Here is a 19,845-nt window from a genome sequence, read left to right on the forward strand (position 1 = left end):
AGCTCTTATAAAGTTAAGGAAAGGTCGGCCTGAGTCAAGATGATCAAGGTAAATGGTGATAACTCCTGGGTCAACTAAGTAAGGACGGTCAGAGGAGTCAGGAACCCATATTCTAGCATCGGAAGGAAAATGGTAACTTTCCAAATAAGAGTCCAGATGGGACTTCTTTATTTTGGTGGGATACCACTCGGGACCAGCATGCTTTGGGTCCATTTTCTCTCTGGACATATTGACAGGAGTATAAATAAGGATGGCTTCATCGTGAGCATATGGAACAGGTTTCCAGTCTGAAGGATTATGCTGAGAAGAGGAAGCACCAGATATATCTTTCATCCGCTCGTCGTTTGGAGGTATATCAGGTTGAGCAGAGGTACTAGGTATTGAAGGATTGGAAGCAGGATCCATGGCGGAGACAAGAAAGGAAGAAGAAGAAAACCTGAAAGATAAAATCTGAAAAGGAATGATAAAGGAAATGGCAGATAGGTATGTTTGATGTTCACGAAGAAGGAGAGCAGAGTACGGAAAGGAGCAGGTGACAGTTGACAGATGAGATATATATAAAGAATGAGAGAATATTTCTTGAAAGGAGGGGGAAATGCACGATGGTCCAAAATCAATGGTCATTACCTTTCGTAACCGACGCGTGGGATCAATCGGTGAACGTATGAAAACTGCAGTTGAAAAGAATGAGGATGATGTGTGAGAAGGTAAGGGAACAATATGATGATAATACATGGGAAAAAGACGAAATTAATGATCAAGCGGCGGTAACATTAAGGAAGCTGGAAAGTTATATTTGAAAATTCATAAAAGGTCTGACAGGAAAGTGATTTCAGCCAGCTTTAATATAATTTGGGGGCTGAGTACGGTAATATAATTTCAACCATTGCAGAGAACATAATTTCATAAGGAACATTGTCATAAGTCGACTTTCAGGTTAATGATGATATGGTGACTTGGCATCAAAGTTTTGAAGAAATCAAGGATTATTTGGGGAAAAGGCGTAATGGCTGAGCAGGGAATACTATATAATTTTGATTGAAAGGATTAAACCTACTGATCAGAGTCTCATGTAAGCCCAACTTGATCAGTAGGCTTGGGGGCTTATGTTGTGACTAAAATATCCACTGCCGGTTCATACCGGCCAAACCAATCTTAGCCGGGTTCGATTGAGAGATAAAGGAAGGATGATCAGCGACGTCCAAAAAGGAGCGATGATCCAATGGCTGTGATCGAAAAAGTGTTATAAGCGGGAAAGCGTGTATAAAAGCGAGGGAAGATTCGTAACAAGGGAAGTCTCTAAGATCATCCAAACTCTAAGCTCACTCTGATTGAATTCCATTACTAGCATTTTAGAAGCTCTAGAGAGCTCTGAAACACCATCTACACCATCTGACTAGATCGTCGGAGACGAGATGCCGATCAAGACGTTCGGCTCCGTTTCTTACTGGTATTCTGTTTCTTTCAGGAGTGAGAGGTTGATCGATCGAAGAGCAAACCAGATCGAATCAGATCTGAGGAGTTCGATCTGCAGAAAACTACGGTTCAAGGTGATCGGCAGAAATAGCACCAACATTTTGGCGCCGTCTGTGGGAATTCTTCAATCTTGATCTTCTCTTGCATTTGGAAAATGTTCAAAACAGGTAATTGTTGGTGCTAAAATTGCAGGAGGCTTTGAACCGTAATCCTTGCACCAATCCATTCAGATCTGGATCGATCCAACTCGCTCTTCAGTCAATCAAACTCTTGCTCCTGAAAGATAGAACACCAGTGAGAAACGAAGCCGATCGTCTTGATCAGCCCGTCTCCGACGATCTAGTCAAGTAGATGATCGAAGTGAGCTCTCATAGAGCTTTAATGGAAAATAAGCGAGAAGTGTGTGAATATTCGAATGAGCTTACCTTTCATGAGAATCTTGGCTCTATTTATAGGCTTTAATATGTTGGCTCTTATCACTGATGACCTTCGGATGGAAAGTATAGATCGGATGGCTATGATTAAGCCTTTGTTTAACCTTTGGGCGGACCCTTAAATTCATTCATCTCATCAGCTGAATCCGGTTGAACTTGGTTAGACCAGTATAAACTGGAAGTGGATATTTTAGTCACAACACATGCCAAGAGGAATGTTGATGCGACTGTTAGTCCCTTTTAGGTAGTGACTATAAATATTCTCCTTGGATGACTCATTGGGTCATTGCACTGGTACCTCCATTGTTCCAGTAACTTCTCATAACTTCTACATGACCACAATCATTCACTAGCTCCTCACAACTACTTGAACATTGAAATATGGAAGAGTTAATATTTTGGCTCTCATCTTCTTCACAAAATATATCATAATTCTCAATCAAATGTAAGGGTGTTGTTGGTGCAGATTTTGTCGGGGTCTGTGAACCGTGAATCTCAGACCAAACTTAACCAGATTTGGCTTGATCTGGGTTACACTCTTTCCTGCAAGGTAGAAGAAGAACAATTAGAAAACAAACCGATCAGCTAGATCCGCATTCCGTCTCCGACAGTCAAGTCAATGAGGTTTGATAGATTAGGGTTACAGAGCTCCTTGAAGCTCCAGTAGTGTTCAAATGCTTAAAGGCGGGAAAAGTACAGGTTTTAGTGAGTGAATTCAAATGTCATACCTTCTGTGCACATCAAACCCTATTTATAGATTCCTTCTGCTGATTCCAGCTTTTCTTAACCGTGGATCGGACATTTTAAATTTGATGATGGCCAGGATTAGATCCTTGTGTGGCTTTCGGGTTGACCCTTTAGTTGGTTCGTACCATTGGTCAATCCTGTCTGAACCAAGACGAACCAAGTTCAAGGTGATTTATTCACAACACGAGCCCCCTAGCCTACTAATTAAGTTGAAATCAAAATGGAAACTCTAGTTAGGAGGTTTAAACTTTTCGTTGGACCTCTTTAATTGCGTTCGCTCAATCATCTTTAATTTCTTCATCTGATTCGGGCTATGAGAATTTTTCAGTATTTGAGCTCATCTCCAGTTAAGAGGAATCATTTGAACGCTGAGTTCATCCTTCAGTTGAAAGAGTTACATCTAAGATTCTGAGTTCAATCTATTGAATTATAGAGCTCATCAGAATTCTAAGTTTATCTTTCAACCTATGGAGATCATCAGAAACTTCCGAGCTCATCCTTTGACCAACTGAGTTCATTAGAGATTCTGAGTTCAATCTATTGAATCATAGAGTTTATCAAAATTCTGAGCTCATCACTTGATCTAAGGAGTTCATTAGGTATCATCAAGTTCTCTGAGCGGGAGACTTCATCAATGAATACTGGATTCAATTAGAGTCGTTCTTCGTTTATCTTTGCTTTTGAAGTTAACCGTTTAGCTTTGAATGTTGATTCTCAATTTTTCCTCCACATGGTGAAGTTCAGATTTGTCAATGTTTGAGTTTCTAAAACCACAAAATTAATTTTCGAAACCGTAATGTTGGCTTTTTAAAACCGATTTACGTCTTGAATCCCATCGAAAATGAACTTTTCTTGTCTTGGGAAAGTGCTTATCCTTTGTAATCATTTCAAAAACAGAGCTCAACCCCCGAATCATCTCAAATATCTGGTGAAGATCTTAGCTTGTCAGCCTTTTCCATTCCTTCATAAATGCGAGCTTTTAGTTTTCTACAAATGTTATTTATCCTCCGACGCACGATTCCAATGCCTTTTCCTCGACTCACCCATTTTCTCCACGTGTTCAGTTGTATCGTTCAAAAATCAAGTGATTAGCCTTAGATATCTATTCGAATTAGTCACAGTCGTTGATTTGAATCATTGTATATTTTCCCTCCAAATTTTAAGAGTGTCCAATCACATCATTCTACTTCCTATATTTACTCTGTCACATCCACCCAGCCGGTACCCTACCTGGCATACCCAAGTGTGTGATCCACAACCCCGAAGATCAAGTATTGAGGAAATCATCCTCCCACATACACAATAACATAATCATGAACAAGATATAATCAATGTAACATTATATAAACAAAGAGATCAAGATAAGAATGACAATATAGTCAAAGTGCGGAAAGAATGATACCAATATAATCATCAAAGTGTAGGGTGTACGGAAAATCACTCCACGTATCACAGTGGAAATGTAGCTCAAAAACTAAAAAGGAAAGATTACAACTGATACCCAAAAAAAAGAGAAAAAAGAAAAGAAGTAATCAAACTAGACTAAAGTCATTTATGACTTATAAAGTGTATCTTCATAAACATAAACTAGATAACTAAACACGGCCGCTTCCACTCCAAGGTAGGGTTAATCCTGGTACGCAACATAATCACACGAGGGATTTTCACAGTAATCTTCGTAACCGCTAACACCTTGAGAGTAGTATGCATCATCGGCTTGCGCTTCATAGTACTAGCCGTCATACTCGTCAGTACCTGTAAAATAATACAGAGATATTTGCACAAAAAGGAGTGAGTTCAAAAGAACTCAGCAAAGCAAGTTATATCCATAGCAACATAAATAACATGATAGCAAAACATAGCAGATGTAATATGATATGAAACAGACAATGCATGTATGAGTCTAACTTTATGTATGCTGGTCTCTATAGGCAGACATGCTTTAAGTCATAGCACCATACTTCTTTGGGTAGGTCTTAAATCACTCCCCCTCAACCATCTTGGTATCTTGGGTCTGCCGGTGGTAGTTGGGACATGCATCCCTCGGGACATTCCATGGCTGGGGTTTAAATCACCGTTCTCTCACATCACCATTGGTCTAAGTATTGGAGCATGTCAAGGTAAAGCCTAGCCCAATGAAGTCATCTACTTGATTATATCAAGTCAGAGTTAGATACGTCCATTCCTCGCCCCGGGTGATCCTTTCCGGTATCCTTCTCACTAGAGTCGGCATATCCTATGGCTACAACCAACTCGGACTACGGACTCATCAACCCTGTTGGTCATCCACAAATAATAAACGAGAAGCAAGCTCTCATGTCCTCTCACGGGTTGGCTAGAGGTCTCGAGCGCCCATGAGGCCAAGTCTACTATTCGCAACCCTACCAACAAATGGCCCCCACAATGTGATTCATGTCCTTTCACGGGTTGGTTACCAGTCTTGAGTGCCCACAAATCCTCATTGCTACCATGCGTTACTCGGTCTCAATACCCTTCCGAATCGGGTCTGATATAACAGAGACATCCTACCCAAACACTACTAGACAAGCCCTAGGTATGACAACCAATAATCCGAGAAAGCGTCAAAGGGCACCATCGGAAATGTCCCATACCATTCCCACTGATGTCCAATGACAGAAATGTCAAAAGGACATTCCCCAATCTCAAATCATACCTAATCAATCACATTCCCAATTTAGCCATAACATACACAACTGATATTCCATCATATAGAAAGATACATATAAACATGATCAATTGAATATGTAAATGACAAGGATAAGTATCCATAAATAATAAAGAAGTACATGAACAAGGTACTACTGTACTTGAAGTACTTGCTGCAGTATTATCATACTAAGAAAGTATAAGAATGGTAGTAAATCTAAGAAATTCCAAAAATAGAAACTAAGATTCATGCAATCTATGTTAATATGGAAACAACTATCATTAGCTTAATAACTTTGATGGATATTCGAACATCAAAGAGAATGGTTCCAAAGTTAGCAAATAAACCCTAAACAAGCATCAATACAACATTAGGAAAAAGGCCTAGAAGATTAGAGATGTAACAACCCCCATATTTCTAACCCGAGATCCGTATTACAGGTCCGAGAACCCGAAGGTCTAGTCGGGTGAACTTGTGGAGTGTCCAGATTGAAGTCCATGATCCATACCCTGAACCCATGGATCTGGATCCTTTATCTGAAGAGCCTGCTTTGGTTGGATCTTGGATTTCTGGAAGTCAAGTGCTGTTCGGAGATGTCCGGAATGAAGGTAGAATCCCCCCCTCCCCCTCTTGGGGGCGGGGGGGGGGGGGGGGGCACCCCCCCCCCCCCCCCCCCCCCCCGCACCCTGGTGGTGGGGGGGCCCCGGGCCGCAGGAGAAGAAGGCGGCGGCCCCCCCCCCCCCCCCCCGGGGGGGCGGCCCGGCCCCGAGGCAGATGATGGAGCTTATGGACCTTGTGAAGTCGGTGATGGACTTGGAGCCTCTTGGGTGGGCTCTCCTTGGAAGTCACTTCGTCCAATTGATGGCATAGGAATGAAGGTAAGATCTCCCCCATCTCTTCTTTAAGGCTAGGTTGGCCTTGGGAATCAACCCCCTAGCACCCTTGTATGGCAAATACATGGGGGTGGTTGCTAGTGGCGGTCGATCAAACCAAGCGACCGCTTGGAGCGACCGCCCGGTCTGTTTGAGAATTTTACCCTATTTTGCCCCTAACTTCTATAAAAGGCAACCCTCATCTAATTAACGAATACTTTATTCGTGGTTGCTTATTTGGGAGGTTAGACGGTTGCGGGGAAGATCCGAAAGAGACTCTGGAGTGCTGGCAGTGACTTGGAAGATCAGTCCTTTCCTTCTCGACTCTCTGGCGTGAGGTAATGAATTAATCCTTTGTTCTTTACTCTCTTTGTCCGTTAAATTAGTGTTAACCCATCCCCTCGCCTTTGTGATTACCCCCTTGGATATTTTAACTCTCTTTTTAATCTACTTGAGATTAATTAACCGTAAACGAAACCCTGTTTTCGTGAGAAGGTTAATCCAGTCAAGGGGAGAGTTCTGGGTAATCTATTGATGGTAATGGTTAGTTTTCCCTCACCATTTTGGCTTAGGGAGTATTAGATTCGAGACTTAGGTCAAGATTACTCGTAATCCGGATTGAAAATGAGTAATCAGAGGCCTGAGTTTTGGATTGGAACTCACTGTTTTTGGGGCGGTCACTAGTGGCGGTTGCTCAACATAAGCGACCGGCCCAAGCGACCAACTGGTAAACAAAGACCAAATGGTTTTTGGTTCTGATTCAAATTGATTCATTTAACTTATATGTTATTGTAACCCTGTATATAGGTAAACACTGTTTGAAAGAAAAGTCATATAATTGTTATCGGATTTCATTTTACGGACAATCTTATTATATGCAGGTAAGGACAATTCATCCTATCTCTTGAATAGACTTATAATATGTTAATCTAGTGTATATTTGAAATCATGCTTCTTTATATATGCTGTTGTTTATATGTCTTATATAGAAATCATATTACTTTACTGCTGTTTGTCTTACTTATATACATATTGTGTTGATTATGAATGTTATGTATGGATGGTTGTTGGTATATGGTTTTGATGGATGAGGTATCTATTTTGGGATATCTTAGCTAGGGATATCAGAAGGCTGTGGAATGGGACACATGCCTGCTGATGTCTCCAGACCTGTCTTTACTACTTGATGGCATTATTTAGGTAGAGTCTAGATTTGCATGGTTAGGTACCCCACATGCTACTAACCTTTCGGTAGGGGGATTGAAACCGAGTGACCCGTGATGACAGTGAGGTGACATTGTGGTCCATTGTTAGTCATATAAATGGTAGGGTTGCATATGTTAGGGTTGGGCTCATGGATGTCCAAGGATCAGACTGGGTGTCGTGAGGAATCATGAGATCATCCGCCCCAATAATATGTGGATGACCATAGGGTTAAGGAGTGGAGTTCAACAACAGTAGCCAGTCCATGAGGATTCTTTCTCCTAGGTTGCGAAGGATACTGAATCGAGTTGGTTGGTGCCATAGGGGATGTATCTGGACTTCATGTAGACATGTAACCAGTATGACCTTGCATTGGATTAGAAACCCCGACATGCGCCAGTACTCATTACCAATGGTCGTGGTAAGAGAGTGTTGACTTAACCCCCAGCCATGGAATTGAGAACCAGGTGTGGACTTTTTCCCTTTTTCCCAGGATCCCTACAGAGGTAGCCAGTCCTTGCCGGATCAGAGGGATGAGACTTACCTAGAGGAGGGCTGGTGTATAACTTAAAGCATGTCAACTATTAGAGACCTGCATAGTCAGAAATCATAGTATCATTCATAATTTGCATTCATTCATATTATTCATGTATCTTGGCGTTGTTGGATAATTGATGGGATTGTGATTGTTTCTTACCGAGTTCTCTAGAACTCACGTCTTTATTTTGTATTGTTTATTAGCCTGCACAGAAGAAGGAACTTTAAAGGAAGATGGACTGGTTTCCTATGAAGGAACCATCCCGTATGAAGAAGATGTCGCACCGTCAGTGGGAGATGGAAATAGCATGTGCGGGAGCTCCTATAGCAGCATGGAGTGCGCTTATCGCACCTATTGATGATCAAAGGCGGAGGGTGGTCAGAAAGTTTGCTCGACGAATAGAGTTGAATTGGAGAACACCTTACCTTGAGATCCATGAAAAACACTTTTTAGATTTAGAAAAGGAAACTGGGAAGAAATTGATATAACCTTTTTGTTTACTTCCGCTAAAACCTTTATTCATTTTATTCATTATTTCTTTCCTTTATTATTGTTATTGGAGTATTTTGGACTCCTGTAATTCATTTAATTTAGTTATTGAATAGTCTTTGCTCTTGATTATCTTTATTTGTCTTAAATATTGTTGATAGACTAAAACCTTGGATCTTGTGACGGATCACACCCACGGGTTGTCGGGCGGGTAACCGAGACCGGCGGGTGGGGTGTGACAAGAGATCAAACGGATCAAATCGGACGAAGAACACAACTACTTTCAGCCTTGGTCGATTGGGTGGTAGCTTGGTCCAATCGACCACATGAACAATACGCAGCAAGAAATCAAAATTTTGATCGAAACTCATCTTTCGGGATTCAAAACACTCCGAAATTTCAAAGGAACATTAGGAACAATAATCTAAGACTACCTAGCATAGATTAGACACTAACAATGGTTAAAAACAAAACTTACTAATTTGGAAACATGACTTTCTAATTTGGTAAAAATCATGGTTTACAATGAAAACAAGCTATGAACTCAAGAGAGGAACTAGAGATGATAAGATCTCATTTTAGTATAACATAAATAGTAGATCATACATGAATCTAACATGAAAATAGATCTAACATGCTAGAGAAATAAAATCAAAAGAATGATCATGGCTTTATAAAGAAATCATAAGAATCATAGCTATGATCAAGTATGAAGATTGTTTGGAATGAATGGAGATTCATTCTCAACCTTGAATACTGTAAAAAGAGGTGTTTGCAAGGATGCAATACCTTCTTCGTAAACATAGTACAGAGATTAGATCATGCAAGAGTAAATCAACAACAAGTATGAGAAATTACTAACCTTAATTGAGGAACAATCGATGAAAACTTGAAACTTGCAAGTAGATCTTCATCAATCACAAGAGAGGGTTTGAGAGGGGTTCTCCATGTTCTCTAGGGGTTGTAGAAACAAAAGAGGTTAAGAAACATGTAGTTCTAATATATAGAGCACCAAAAGACCTAAACAGAGGATCTCCAAAGATTGTGTCCCTGTTGGTCGATTGGGTGGTTGACTGGCCCAATCGACCAACCATGACAGCAAGGCCTAAACTGGGAAATCAAGGTCCAAACCTCTTCCAAATCCAATGGGCTTCTCCCAACTCAACATATGCTTACCTAATATAGAGGAATGCCTTCAAATCATGTCCAACTAAGCTTTAAGTCCATCAACTAATCTCATCTTCATCAAGGTGTAGTTTCATTTACAAATCTACTAAAGCTTTCAAGTATGGAGCACCATCATCAACTTCCATGGGTTCTGAGTCAAACACCATTTCTTCCACTGAGATGGCCCATAGTTGACTTCTTCCTTTACTTCGGGTCTTCTGACCAACAAACAACAGGGTTTCCGGGTCAAGGTTAGGGCTAGATTTCACATACTCAGCCTTTGTTGCCCCTTTTCTTCTCAATCTTCCCTTCGACTTTCTTTTGCTTTCTTTAGTTGTCTACAACTTGTTTTATCATTCTATTGAATAGTACTCGAACCTCTTTCTTTTTCTTTTTTCCTTCTTCTTTTTCCTCTCATAGGTCACTCCACCGGTCTTCCTGGTCCTAGCTCTACGTCTGAAGTAGGGAGTCCCTCAAAGGCTGGTTCACAAAAGAACCTAGTCAACCCTTCTTCTAATCAAACTCTTCCGTCAGATTGGGAACTTGTTCCCTATGCTTATGATGAAGTGATGGTCCCTTATGAACCTGTAGATGTTGAAAAAGAAGAGAAGAACCCAAAAACTGCTGGCCCCGAATGGTATCCTTCCAAGATCAAAAAATCCAAATTGTCTTCCTATTCACGAGATTATTGTTTTCCTTCTGAAGTTATGGCTTGGACTCCTGAACCTTTTGACCGTACTTATATGACTGCTCCTGAGATTATTGTTGTTTATATCGGCCATTTGGAAGCTGGGTTTAGAATTCTCCTGATTCCTTTGGTTAAGTCTCTCCTTGATTATTATAAAATCTATCCATGCCAACTGACTCCGAATAGTTGGAGGCTTGTTTACTGTTTCTTTGCATTTGTTCAGAAGATGAGACGCAATGCCTCTATTAACCTTTTTAGGAATTACTATACGCTGAAGGTTGGAAGTGAGCATGGTTTCCTGCATTTTTCAAGGAGAACTAGCATCAGCACTAAGTTGGGTGTCGCTTTTAATGCTTTTTCTGAAGTTCTAGAAAGAGAGAAAGTTCTTTCCCTAGAGAACCAGAATCTAATCAAAAGGAATTTCGAATAGATTGATGAGGTACAAGATCTTAAAAGCAACTTAAATACCTCAGAGAGAAGATTAGAAGCTGCCAAATTGAAGGAAAAGGAGCTATATTCTGAAATTGAGGTTTGCAAGATGATTTTGCTTTGTGTTTTGACCTTTGTGTTGAATTGCGGGAGGAAAACTCTAGTATGAAAGCTTCTATTTTGAAACAAAGAGATGAACTTATGCTATTGGAGATGTTAAAAAATGATGCTCTGGAGAGGGCCAGACTTGCTAATTATGAGAGAGAAGCAAGTCGTCAAAGGTTGGAAAGGGCCATAGCATGGTATAGGAGTCTCAAGAAAGAGAAGGATGAGTTGCTAGTCAAATCCCACGGAATTGAGAAAAAGAATTCAGGTTTGGAAAAGGGAAATAGGCATCTGCAAGAGATTGTTAATTCTCTTTCTCAAGAAAAAAACTGATCTAGAGACTAAGAGGGACAACTTATATTTTAGTTTGAATGAAACTTTTCAAGAAAAAGCAGCTTTAGAGGAGGAAAAAAGCAAGTTTGAGTCAAAAAGAGAGAAATTGCGCAATGATTATGAGAATTCTGTCAAGGCCGTTGTTGAGGCCATTAGCCAAGCAAGAGATAATCCTGCCTTCATGGGATTTTGCAAAAATATGTTGAAGACTTGCTGTGATGAAGTTTGGGGTGAAGTTCTTAAAATTCATCCTAAATTGAACTTCAGAAAGGTTCTTCTCGTTTTCTCCCAACTAAAAATTTCTCCTCTCTCCGGCAAATCCATCACCTTGAAGATGACAATTCTTCAAGGGAATTTGAAAGTGAAAACTCCACTGAAGATGAGACTTCTAGCTTTGATGGTGATGAATCTACTGATGAAGATTCTATTGAAGAAAGAAATGTTGATCATATTTCTTGAAGAGAAAATGTCTTCCTAACTCCGAATTTTGATGTCAATTTTTTTTTTACTTACTTTTTTGTGTCCCTGATCAGCTGCTACTTTTTTGTATCCCTAATCAGCTGCTACTTTTTTGTATCTCTGATCAGTTGCTACATTTTCATTTACGAAGAGTACAACTTTTGCTCCAATTTCATCTTACGTTCATGTGCATTGTTGATATTGACCTTCCCCCTTCTGAATAAATTGTATGATCACGTAATAAATTGTATGAAACCTTCGTAGAAATAGCTTATCAGAAACCCTATGCAGAATTTGCTGATAAGGAGCCTTTAGGAAAAATTGTTGATGAAAGCCTTTTATGTGGCTGAGAGAAGCCTTTATGACTTATGAAAAGTCTTTGTGGCTTATGTAAAGCCTGACTTATGAAAAGTCTTGATGGTCCTCCACCTATGTTAAAAATGGTTGATCAGAAGCCTTCATGGCTAATGAGATCCTTTATGGCTGATGAGAAGCATTGTTGTGGTTGAACAGAAGCCTTTAGAAATAATGGTTGATTAAAGCCTTTGTGGCTGATGAGAAACCTGTATGACTTATGAAAAGTCTTGGTAGCATATGAAAAGCCTGACTTATTAAAAGTCTTGATGGTCCTTCGCCTATGTTAAAAATGGCTGATCAAAAGCCTTCATGGCTGATGAGAGCCTTTATCGTTGATGAGGAACCATTTTGGTTGAGGAGAGCCTTTTTTGTGGCTGATAGAAACCTTTAGATAAAATGGCTGATCAGAGCCTTTTTAGCTGACGAGAGCCTTTTTTGCATATGAGAGAAGCATGTGGAGAAAATGATTGATGAAGATGATTCAAAGTTGAAAGATCATTTCAAACAAGAAGAACTTCAGCATTTATTACTATTAATATTTCTTGAGGTGAATTACGTTCCATGGTCGTCTCAACCAACTTCCATATAGATCTTTGAGCCAATAAGTATTTGAGTTGGCAATCTTGACTACCACGTAGGGTCCTTCCCAATTTGCAGACAATTTTCCACAGCGAGATCAGGCTTATGAAGAGTTTTCTTCAACGACCAGTTAGTTAAAACAATAATAGAGTGTGCTTGAAATACGATCTAAGTTTCCTAGCCATCACTATCAAAGCCAAGGCTTGCTTTTCAATTTTGGGGTACCTACTTTCCACATCTAACAATGGATAACTTACAATGTAAATTGGATTTTGATGCATACCTTCTTCTCGGATTAGTACTGCACTCACTGCTACTGTTGAAGAAGATAAATATACTTGTAGAGCTTCCCCTGGAATTGACTGAGATAGTACTGGTGGACTAGTCAATCTCCTCTTTAATTCTTTGAATGAAGTTTGGCATTCTTCTGTCCATCTGATTCACTTTGTGCATTTAAATTCTTCAATGCTTTGAAGAAAGGTGCACACTTATCTTCAGACCGGGATATAAATATGCTCCGGGCCGCTATCTTCCCTGTCAAACTCTGAATTTCCTACATGTTACTCGGAGGCTCCATGTCTAAAATAGCTTTCATCTTTAGTGGATTTGCTTCAATACCTTGTTGGGTGACCATGTACCCCAAAATTTTCTTGATGAAACTCCAAATGCACATTTTCCGAGGTTGAGCCTCATTCCATTTCTTCTCAGAATGTCAAAACATTCTTCCAGATCAAATAGATGATCAACTTTAACCTTACTTTTCACCAAGAGATCATCCACATACACCTCCATACTATGGCCAATCTGATCAGCATATAATTTGTTCATTGCCCTTTGGTATGTTGCTCCGACATTCTTTAAACCGAAAGGCATTACCTTGTAGCAGTAGCTTTCTCGGTTGGTCATAAATGTTGTATAAGGCTAATCTTCTTTTTTCATAAGTATTATAGCCAAAATACGCGTCCATAAAACTCAACATGTGCTGACTTGTGGTTGCATCTATCAACTGATCAATTCATGGTAATGGATAGCAGTCCTTTGGACATGCTTTGTTCAGATCAGTGTAGTCTACATACATCCTCCACTTTCCATTTTGCTTTTTCACCATTACCATGTATGTTATGTTAACCACTTTGGACATTCGACTAGTTCTATAAACTCTGATTTCTTGAGCTTTTCCACTTCAACTTTAATAGCCTCATGCTTTTCTGATGAGAAATTTCTCCTCCTTTGCTTCACAGTACTATCAATCCAAAGGCTGTGCTCTGCCACTTTTCTGCTCAGTTCTGGCATACCTTGAGCTGACCATGAGAATACATCTGCGTTCTTTCGAAGAAACTCCGTCAGCAGCTCTTTGTCTCGTTCTGTCTTTTCAGCTCCTATCATGGTCTCCTTCCCAGGATCTTCAAGTTTTAAAGAAATCTTTTTCAGTTTCTCCACTGGTTTGCCTCTCTGGATCTTTTCTTCATCCCTGTTATCTATAATTTTAATAATTAAAGCTAGGGCTTTACTTTGAGATTTCGAGTCCTTTAGAAATGTAGTGTAACATTGCCTGGAAAACTTATGATCAAATTGACATTCTCCTATGCTAGATTATGTTGGAAATGTCATTTTTAGATGTCTTGTCAAAATGACAACACCTATTGCATTCAAGGTTGGTCTACCCAAAATCATATTATATGCTGACAAATTTTTGATCAGCAAGAATTTTGTTATTGTCGTTACTGTTCGTGGATGAGATCCCAATGTTACAATCAATTCGATAGTTCCTTCTACAGGGGTAGACTCTCCAGAGAATCCAACCAATCTGGTTTCAGATGGTTTTATCTTCACTGAGTCTAGCTTCAACCATAGGAAGGCTTCATATGACATAATGTCTATTGAGAAACTTGTGTCAACTAAAACTCTGTGGACATCATGGTTTGCTACCTCAATAATTACCACAATTGCGTCATCATTTGGCTCTTGGATTCCAAACATCTCTTCCTCTGTGAAGATTATTTTCTTAATTCTCTTTGGTATAGTATGAGATTCTACAGAATGAACGAACCCGACATGGGCTTTTGACTTTGTAACTGAGTTTAGATCCATACTTCCCAGTATTGTCATGACTGGTGACTACTTTTGTTGAGTTCTTTGGCCTTCATGATCTTCAGTTGGAGAGTTAAACTGAAAATATTTCTTTGCTTGTTTTTCCCTCTCCAATCCTCGGTTATTCCATCTTCTCGAAGCCATTTCTTTGTTGTCCTACATTTCTTTTTTGAACATATCAATCCAAACGTCCTTGATTGATTAAATGTTCAATTTCATTTTTCAAAACTCTACAAGTCATCGTAATATGACTGTGATCTCTATGGAATTTGTAAAATTTATTTGGATTTCGCTCCTCTGCTTTTGCAATCATTGGCGTTGGCCATCTTATATATTTTTTATTCTGAATTTGCATCATAATTTCTGATCTTCTTGAGTTCAGAGGTGTACACTGATCTGGAATTGGCTGTGAAACATCTCTTCTTATCTGACTATCATTTCTTGAATAATTCTTACTATTCTTTCGATCATTTTGATCAGATCGTAGTGTTCCACTTTCTTTTTGTTTGCTTCCTTCTCCGTCGGTCTCCTTCCTTGCCTGTAGAATGTCCTTCATGTTCGCACATTGATTACACCACGACGTCAATTCTACAATGTTCGCCGGCTTATTCATGATCAAAAATTCTAACAGATGATCGTCAGTCAAGCCTCTTAACATCACATCATAAGCCACTACTTCATTCAGATTTTTTTTATAGATTGATTCTTGATTGAATATCTTCATATAATTGTGCACCAACTCTCCTGGCTTTTGACGAATTGCTGCCAGATTGTCTACTGTTTTACTATTTTTCATACTACTTTGGAAACGTGACAAGAAAATCCTTGTCAAGTCTTTGAAGCTTCCAACCAAATTCAGCTATAGACTGAAAAACCAGGTTGTTGTAGGACCTTTAAGAGATGAAGAAAATGATCGACACTTCAAAGCCTCCGATTCTCCAACAAACATCATGACCGAGTTAAATTGAGCCAAGTGCTCTAGTGGATTTGTACTTCCATCATACATCGTGAACACCAGGAGTTAAAAACTGTGTGGTAATGGTGTTACAATTATCTCCTTCAAAATCAATTGGAATGGGAATTCCGGTTGGCTTTGGAATTCCGATTACCGAATATACGATCTCATCAGATTTTGGTGTATCTAAAATCTAACGTTGCATATTCTCCGTTTTTGCTAAGATTTGATTTGGATCAAATCCGAGTTGCGAAGTAGTGGCAGGTGCTTTTGCAAGTTGTTTTTCTTGCCTATTGTGAACTCCAGGGAGATGAGGTGAATGATCTTCAACGACTTTCTGTTTCTGACAAGTAAGCATTGCTAGAGCGGGTGGCAGTGTTGTTGCTTCTCTCATTTTCCTCTTTGGATTTTTTCCTCGTAACTCTCTTTGACTAGTCTCTGTCGTTTCAATTACCAGCATCACCTCCTGTTGCTCAGGTGACTAAGTCATGGCTTTTGTTCTAAAAGTTATTCCCACAGATGGCGCCAAATGCTGGTGCAGATTTCGCTGGGGTCTGTGAACCGTGAATCTCATATCAAACTTAACTAGATCTGGCTTGATCTGGACTAGAATCCACTCTTTCCTGCAAGGTAGATGAATAACTGTTAGAAATGGAGCTGATCAGCTAGATCGGCGTTCCGTCTCTGACGGTCAAGTCAATGAGGTTTGAAAGATTAGGGTTGTAGAGCTCCTTGAAGCTCCAGTAGCGTTCAAATGCTTATAGGCGAGAGCAGTGTAGGTTTTTAGTGAGTGAATTCAAATGTCTTACCTTACCTTATGTGTGCATCACAACCCTATTTATAGATTTGTTCTGTTGACTCAAGTTTTCCTTAACTGTGGATCGGATGCTTTAAATCTGATGGCCAGGATTAGATCCTTGTGTGGCTTTTAGGTTGACCCTTTATTTGGTTTATACCATTGGTTGATCCCGGCTGGACAGAGACGAACCGGGTTCAGAGTGATTTATTCACAATAGGTGTCAACCTCCATACTGACAGTATACTAAGGATTTGATCGATATAATACCAAAGGCAAACACCTTATACCATTATCATAGCATATCCAACATTATACCATTTTCCCTATACTATAATGCCATACACGACTATGGTTTGGTAATATGACTGTAAAAAACGAACAGCAAAATCACAAATAGAAACGGAAACCAGTTGAAAATAATACATAAACTTAAAATGGTTTACACACCAATGCAATATGTTACATTGGTGAAGAAAAAGAACTTTGACAATGTAAGAATTCTTTTTATTATTATTATTATTGGTGGGGGGGGGATGACGTTAATCTAGACTAGCTTACGCGAAGCTCAACTATATCTCAAAAGATAGTTTCATATATAACTTAAATCTAGAGCAGCTGAGCAGGGCTTTGCCCCTGACCCCAATGAGATTTGAACTCTTTATCTCATACTTGAGGCATTGGTCTTAAGACTCTTAATCAATTGAGACAACCCCTCGAGGTTAGTATACCAAAAAATATTAAAATGGAGATGTCTTACCCGATCATCAAAACAGCGTTATAGAAACTCTCATCCAAAACCCTAACGTAAAATTCCCCAAATCAATCATGTAAATTTTTTTATTCTCTTCAAGAGTGGTTTAGAGGATCCACAGTCAACTTTTCTTACCCGTTAAATTCAATATAGTACCTACTCAATAATATGGAATTGATGACACTTTAACAACATCCAACATAATAGTCAAATCATTATCTCCCCGTGAATTCACATGTCAGTTTCTTTTTCACTGCATCATTGTTTTATTAGCAGCCATTTAAGACCCACATCCCCCACTTTAAAGCCAACAACAAAGTAATTCTGTTTCTCAAACAAGAAGCTCCCATTAATTTTTATTTAAGGAAGTGCACGGAAAATGGATTCAAGCCAACCATCTCTGTAACATAATTATTCCAATCTAGAATTAAGTCTCTCTCCCACATTCTCACGTGCAGCTTCACAACCACCAAACCTACCTGCTCAGCTGCGCATCCAACTCACTTTAATTTCACTCAATAACAATAAAATCTTTATTATCTTTTTAACTTTTCCTTATATTTAAGAATAAATATGTTGAAATTAATAGTGTCAGACACTCCGAGAGAAACACTCAGTAATATAATAAATTTTGAGAGATCCTCAAAGGGTTGGCTCAGCAAGCAAAGACCAACGTCTCATAATCTGAGATCAAGAGTTCGAATTTGTTTTAGGACTAAGAACAAATCTCGCTAGATATTAGTTAAAAAATTACCCTCTTGTGTGGATGCAATTGATGTGCACATAAATTGATCTAGATGAATCTCAATTCCAAAATAGAGGAAATTCAAAAGGTATAAATGTAATAATTTATAAATCTAAACTGAAGGTGTATATGTAATTTGTTCTTATTTAAATGATTTCACTTATATTGTTTCACCCATTTCGAGGTGTAGATAACGGTTTTTCTATTAAAATACCCCCATTGATTCCATATAGGTACATAAAATTTTAAAAATTACATTAAAATTTTAAGAAATTATATTCATCTCCAAACATAATATATTTTTAAAATGAGGATATTTTCTATTGAATATTGCAAGCAAGATATCAAAATAAATGTTACACTTTTTACCCTTTTTAACCTCTCATATTGGGGCTAGCTAGAATCTCTCTCTACCTCTCTCAACAAAGCTTGCAATAAATGACCTAACCAAATATATCTAAATGAAGGCCCAGCGGGTACTATATAGCAACCTCAGCATCATGGACCACCCAAGTAACCCCTTTGCTGGTAGAGCTGAAAATTTCTGAAAAGAAATATTGTGCAAGTTTTACTCATCCACCAACCGGATTAAACCGGACCGCCACCGAACCAAATGATCGGACCAGAATATCCCTTAGAATTGGCCACCTTCGAAAGTCTGACCAAATTGCCAACCGGCTGGGACAACGTTGTAGCTAGTAACGGTTCGGCCGTCGCTGGTGGTGACCTGGAAGGAGAGGCTTTGGCCGTTGAGGTATGTGTTGCTTTGCCAGTTCTGACCCCAATTCCTTGACATGGCCTGCCACCCTGTTCTCGACCCTTTGATTGATACTGCATGGATGTCTCCTGCGCCGGCAACATTGGTGATCAATACCAAGTTGAAGTATGAGTGGCCGTTGATTGTGAATCTTATTCCTCCTTTCTTCACACATGAAACTCTGCAAAAACATCCAAAACCCTAAACATCAATATGACCCACTGAAGAAGTTGAGAAAAGTCCAAGAAATAAAACTTTTTTCATGTACATTCATTTTTTAATAGGTAAATTTTCAGTCTAACCTTCTGAATGCGATGGGAACGATTCCAGCACGGAATTGGGCAATCTGGAGAAAAGCTGGCTCAGCCATGTCAAAGTGCTGCAAAGGAGGATTACACCATCCACCATCATCATTAGATAAAGCATAGTTGGGAGGACAGAAGTTAGTGGCAGTGACAGTGATGGTTCCAGGGAGACACCATTTGGGATCAGAAACACATTTCATCTCATAACAAGAACCACAACTCAATCCATTGTTGAATAGAGCAGTGCTTAAAGCTGCAGTGTTAGTGCCATAGCCTTGGCTGTATAGGTTACCATACCCACAAGCTCCACCTGAAATTTTGATACCAATTGAATCGATATGAGAAAACCTCTTGAGAGAAACTAAAACTAAAACTAAAACTAAATGGGTTCAATGAATGAATGAAGCTTACCCATTGTGCCGGAAGCATCACCGCCGCCGTAGAATGTGGCGTGTGCAGTCTCCCAACCTCCATCGTCTCCATATGTTCCTTGTAAAGAAAAAAATAACACAGAGAAGAAAAAGAAGAAGAGAGGAGAAGAAAGGGCAAAGGCCATTGTGCTGAGAAGCTAGAGGAGGTGAAAATTGGGAAGGGAAGAGAAGAGAGAGAGGCTTTGGTGGGAGTGAAGAAGAGGTGGTGAAGGTGGGGATTTTATAGAGGTGGTTTAGATAAAGGGACAAAACTAGCGGTCCTCGTGTTCTTGGGAATTTTTACAGACAGAACCCATAAAACGGGTTTGAATACTGAAGTGACCAGCAAAATCAAAATTCAAATGCACATGCAAATGTTTCAATTGGATTGCAGCCCAATGGGTCCCACCACGCACATGCAAGTCTATCTATCAAAAGAATTCTTTTTTTTTTTTTGCTTAACTTTATTTTCTTTTTTCTTAAAATTG

The 19,845-nt window shown here is 39.4% G+C and overlaps 1 protein-coding gene across 1 annotated transcript; it reads right to left on the reverse strand.

The window, feature by feature from the left end:
• Window positions 1–18,161: 18,161 nt before the first annotated feature.
• LOC149022416 (expansin-A8-like) lies at window positions 18,162–19,513 on the reverse strand. Its single transcript, XM_089150536.1, has 3 exons — window positions 19,359–19,513; window positions 18,945–19,257; window positions 18,162–18,823 (listed from the first exon to the last, which is right to left on the reverse strand). Exons 1-3 carry the CDS (start codon window positions 19,501–19,503, stop codon window positions 18,520–18,522), a joined length of 762 nt encoding a protein of 253 aa, XP_089006662.1. The 5' UTR covers window positions 19,504–19,513; the 3' UTR covers window positions 18,162–18,519.
• Window positions 19,514–19,845: the final 332 nt, after the last annotated feature.

Source organism: Hakea prostrata, chromosome 3 (genome assembly GCF_041222555.1).
Source record: "Hakea prostrata isolate BN-2017 chromosome 3, UWA_Hpros_2, whole genome shotgun sequence".
NCBI classification, from domain to species: Eukaryota; Viridiplantae; Streptophyta; class Magnoliopsida; order Proteales; family Proteaceae; genus Hakea; species Hakea prostrata.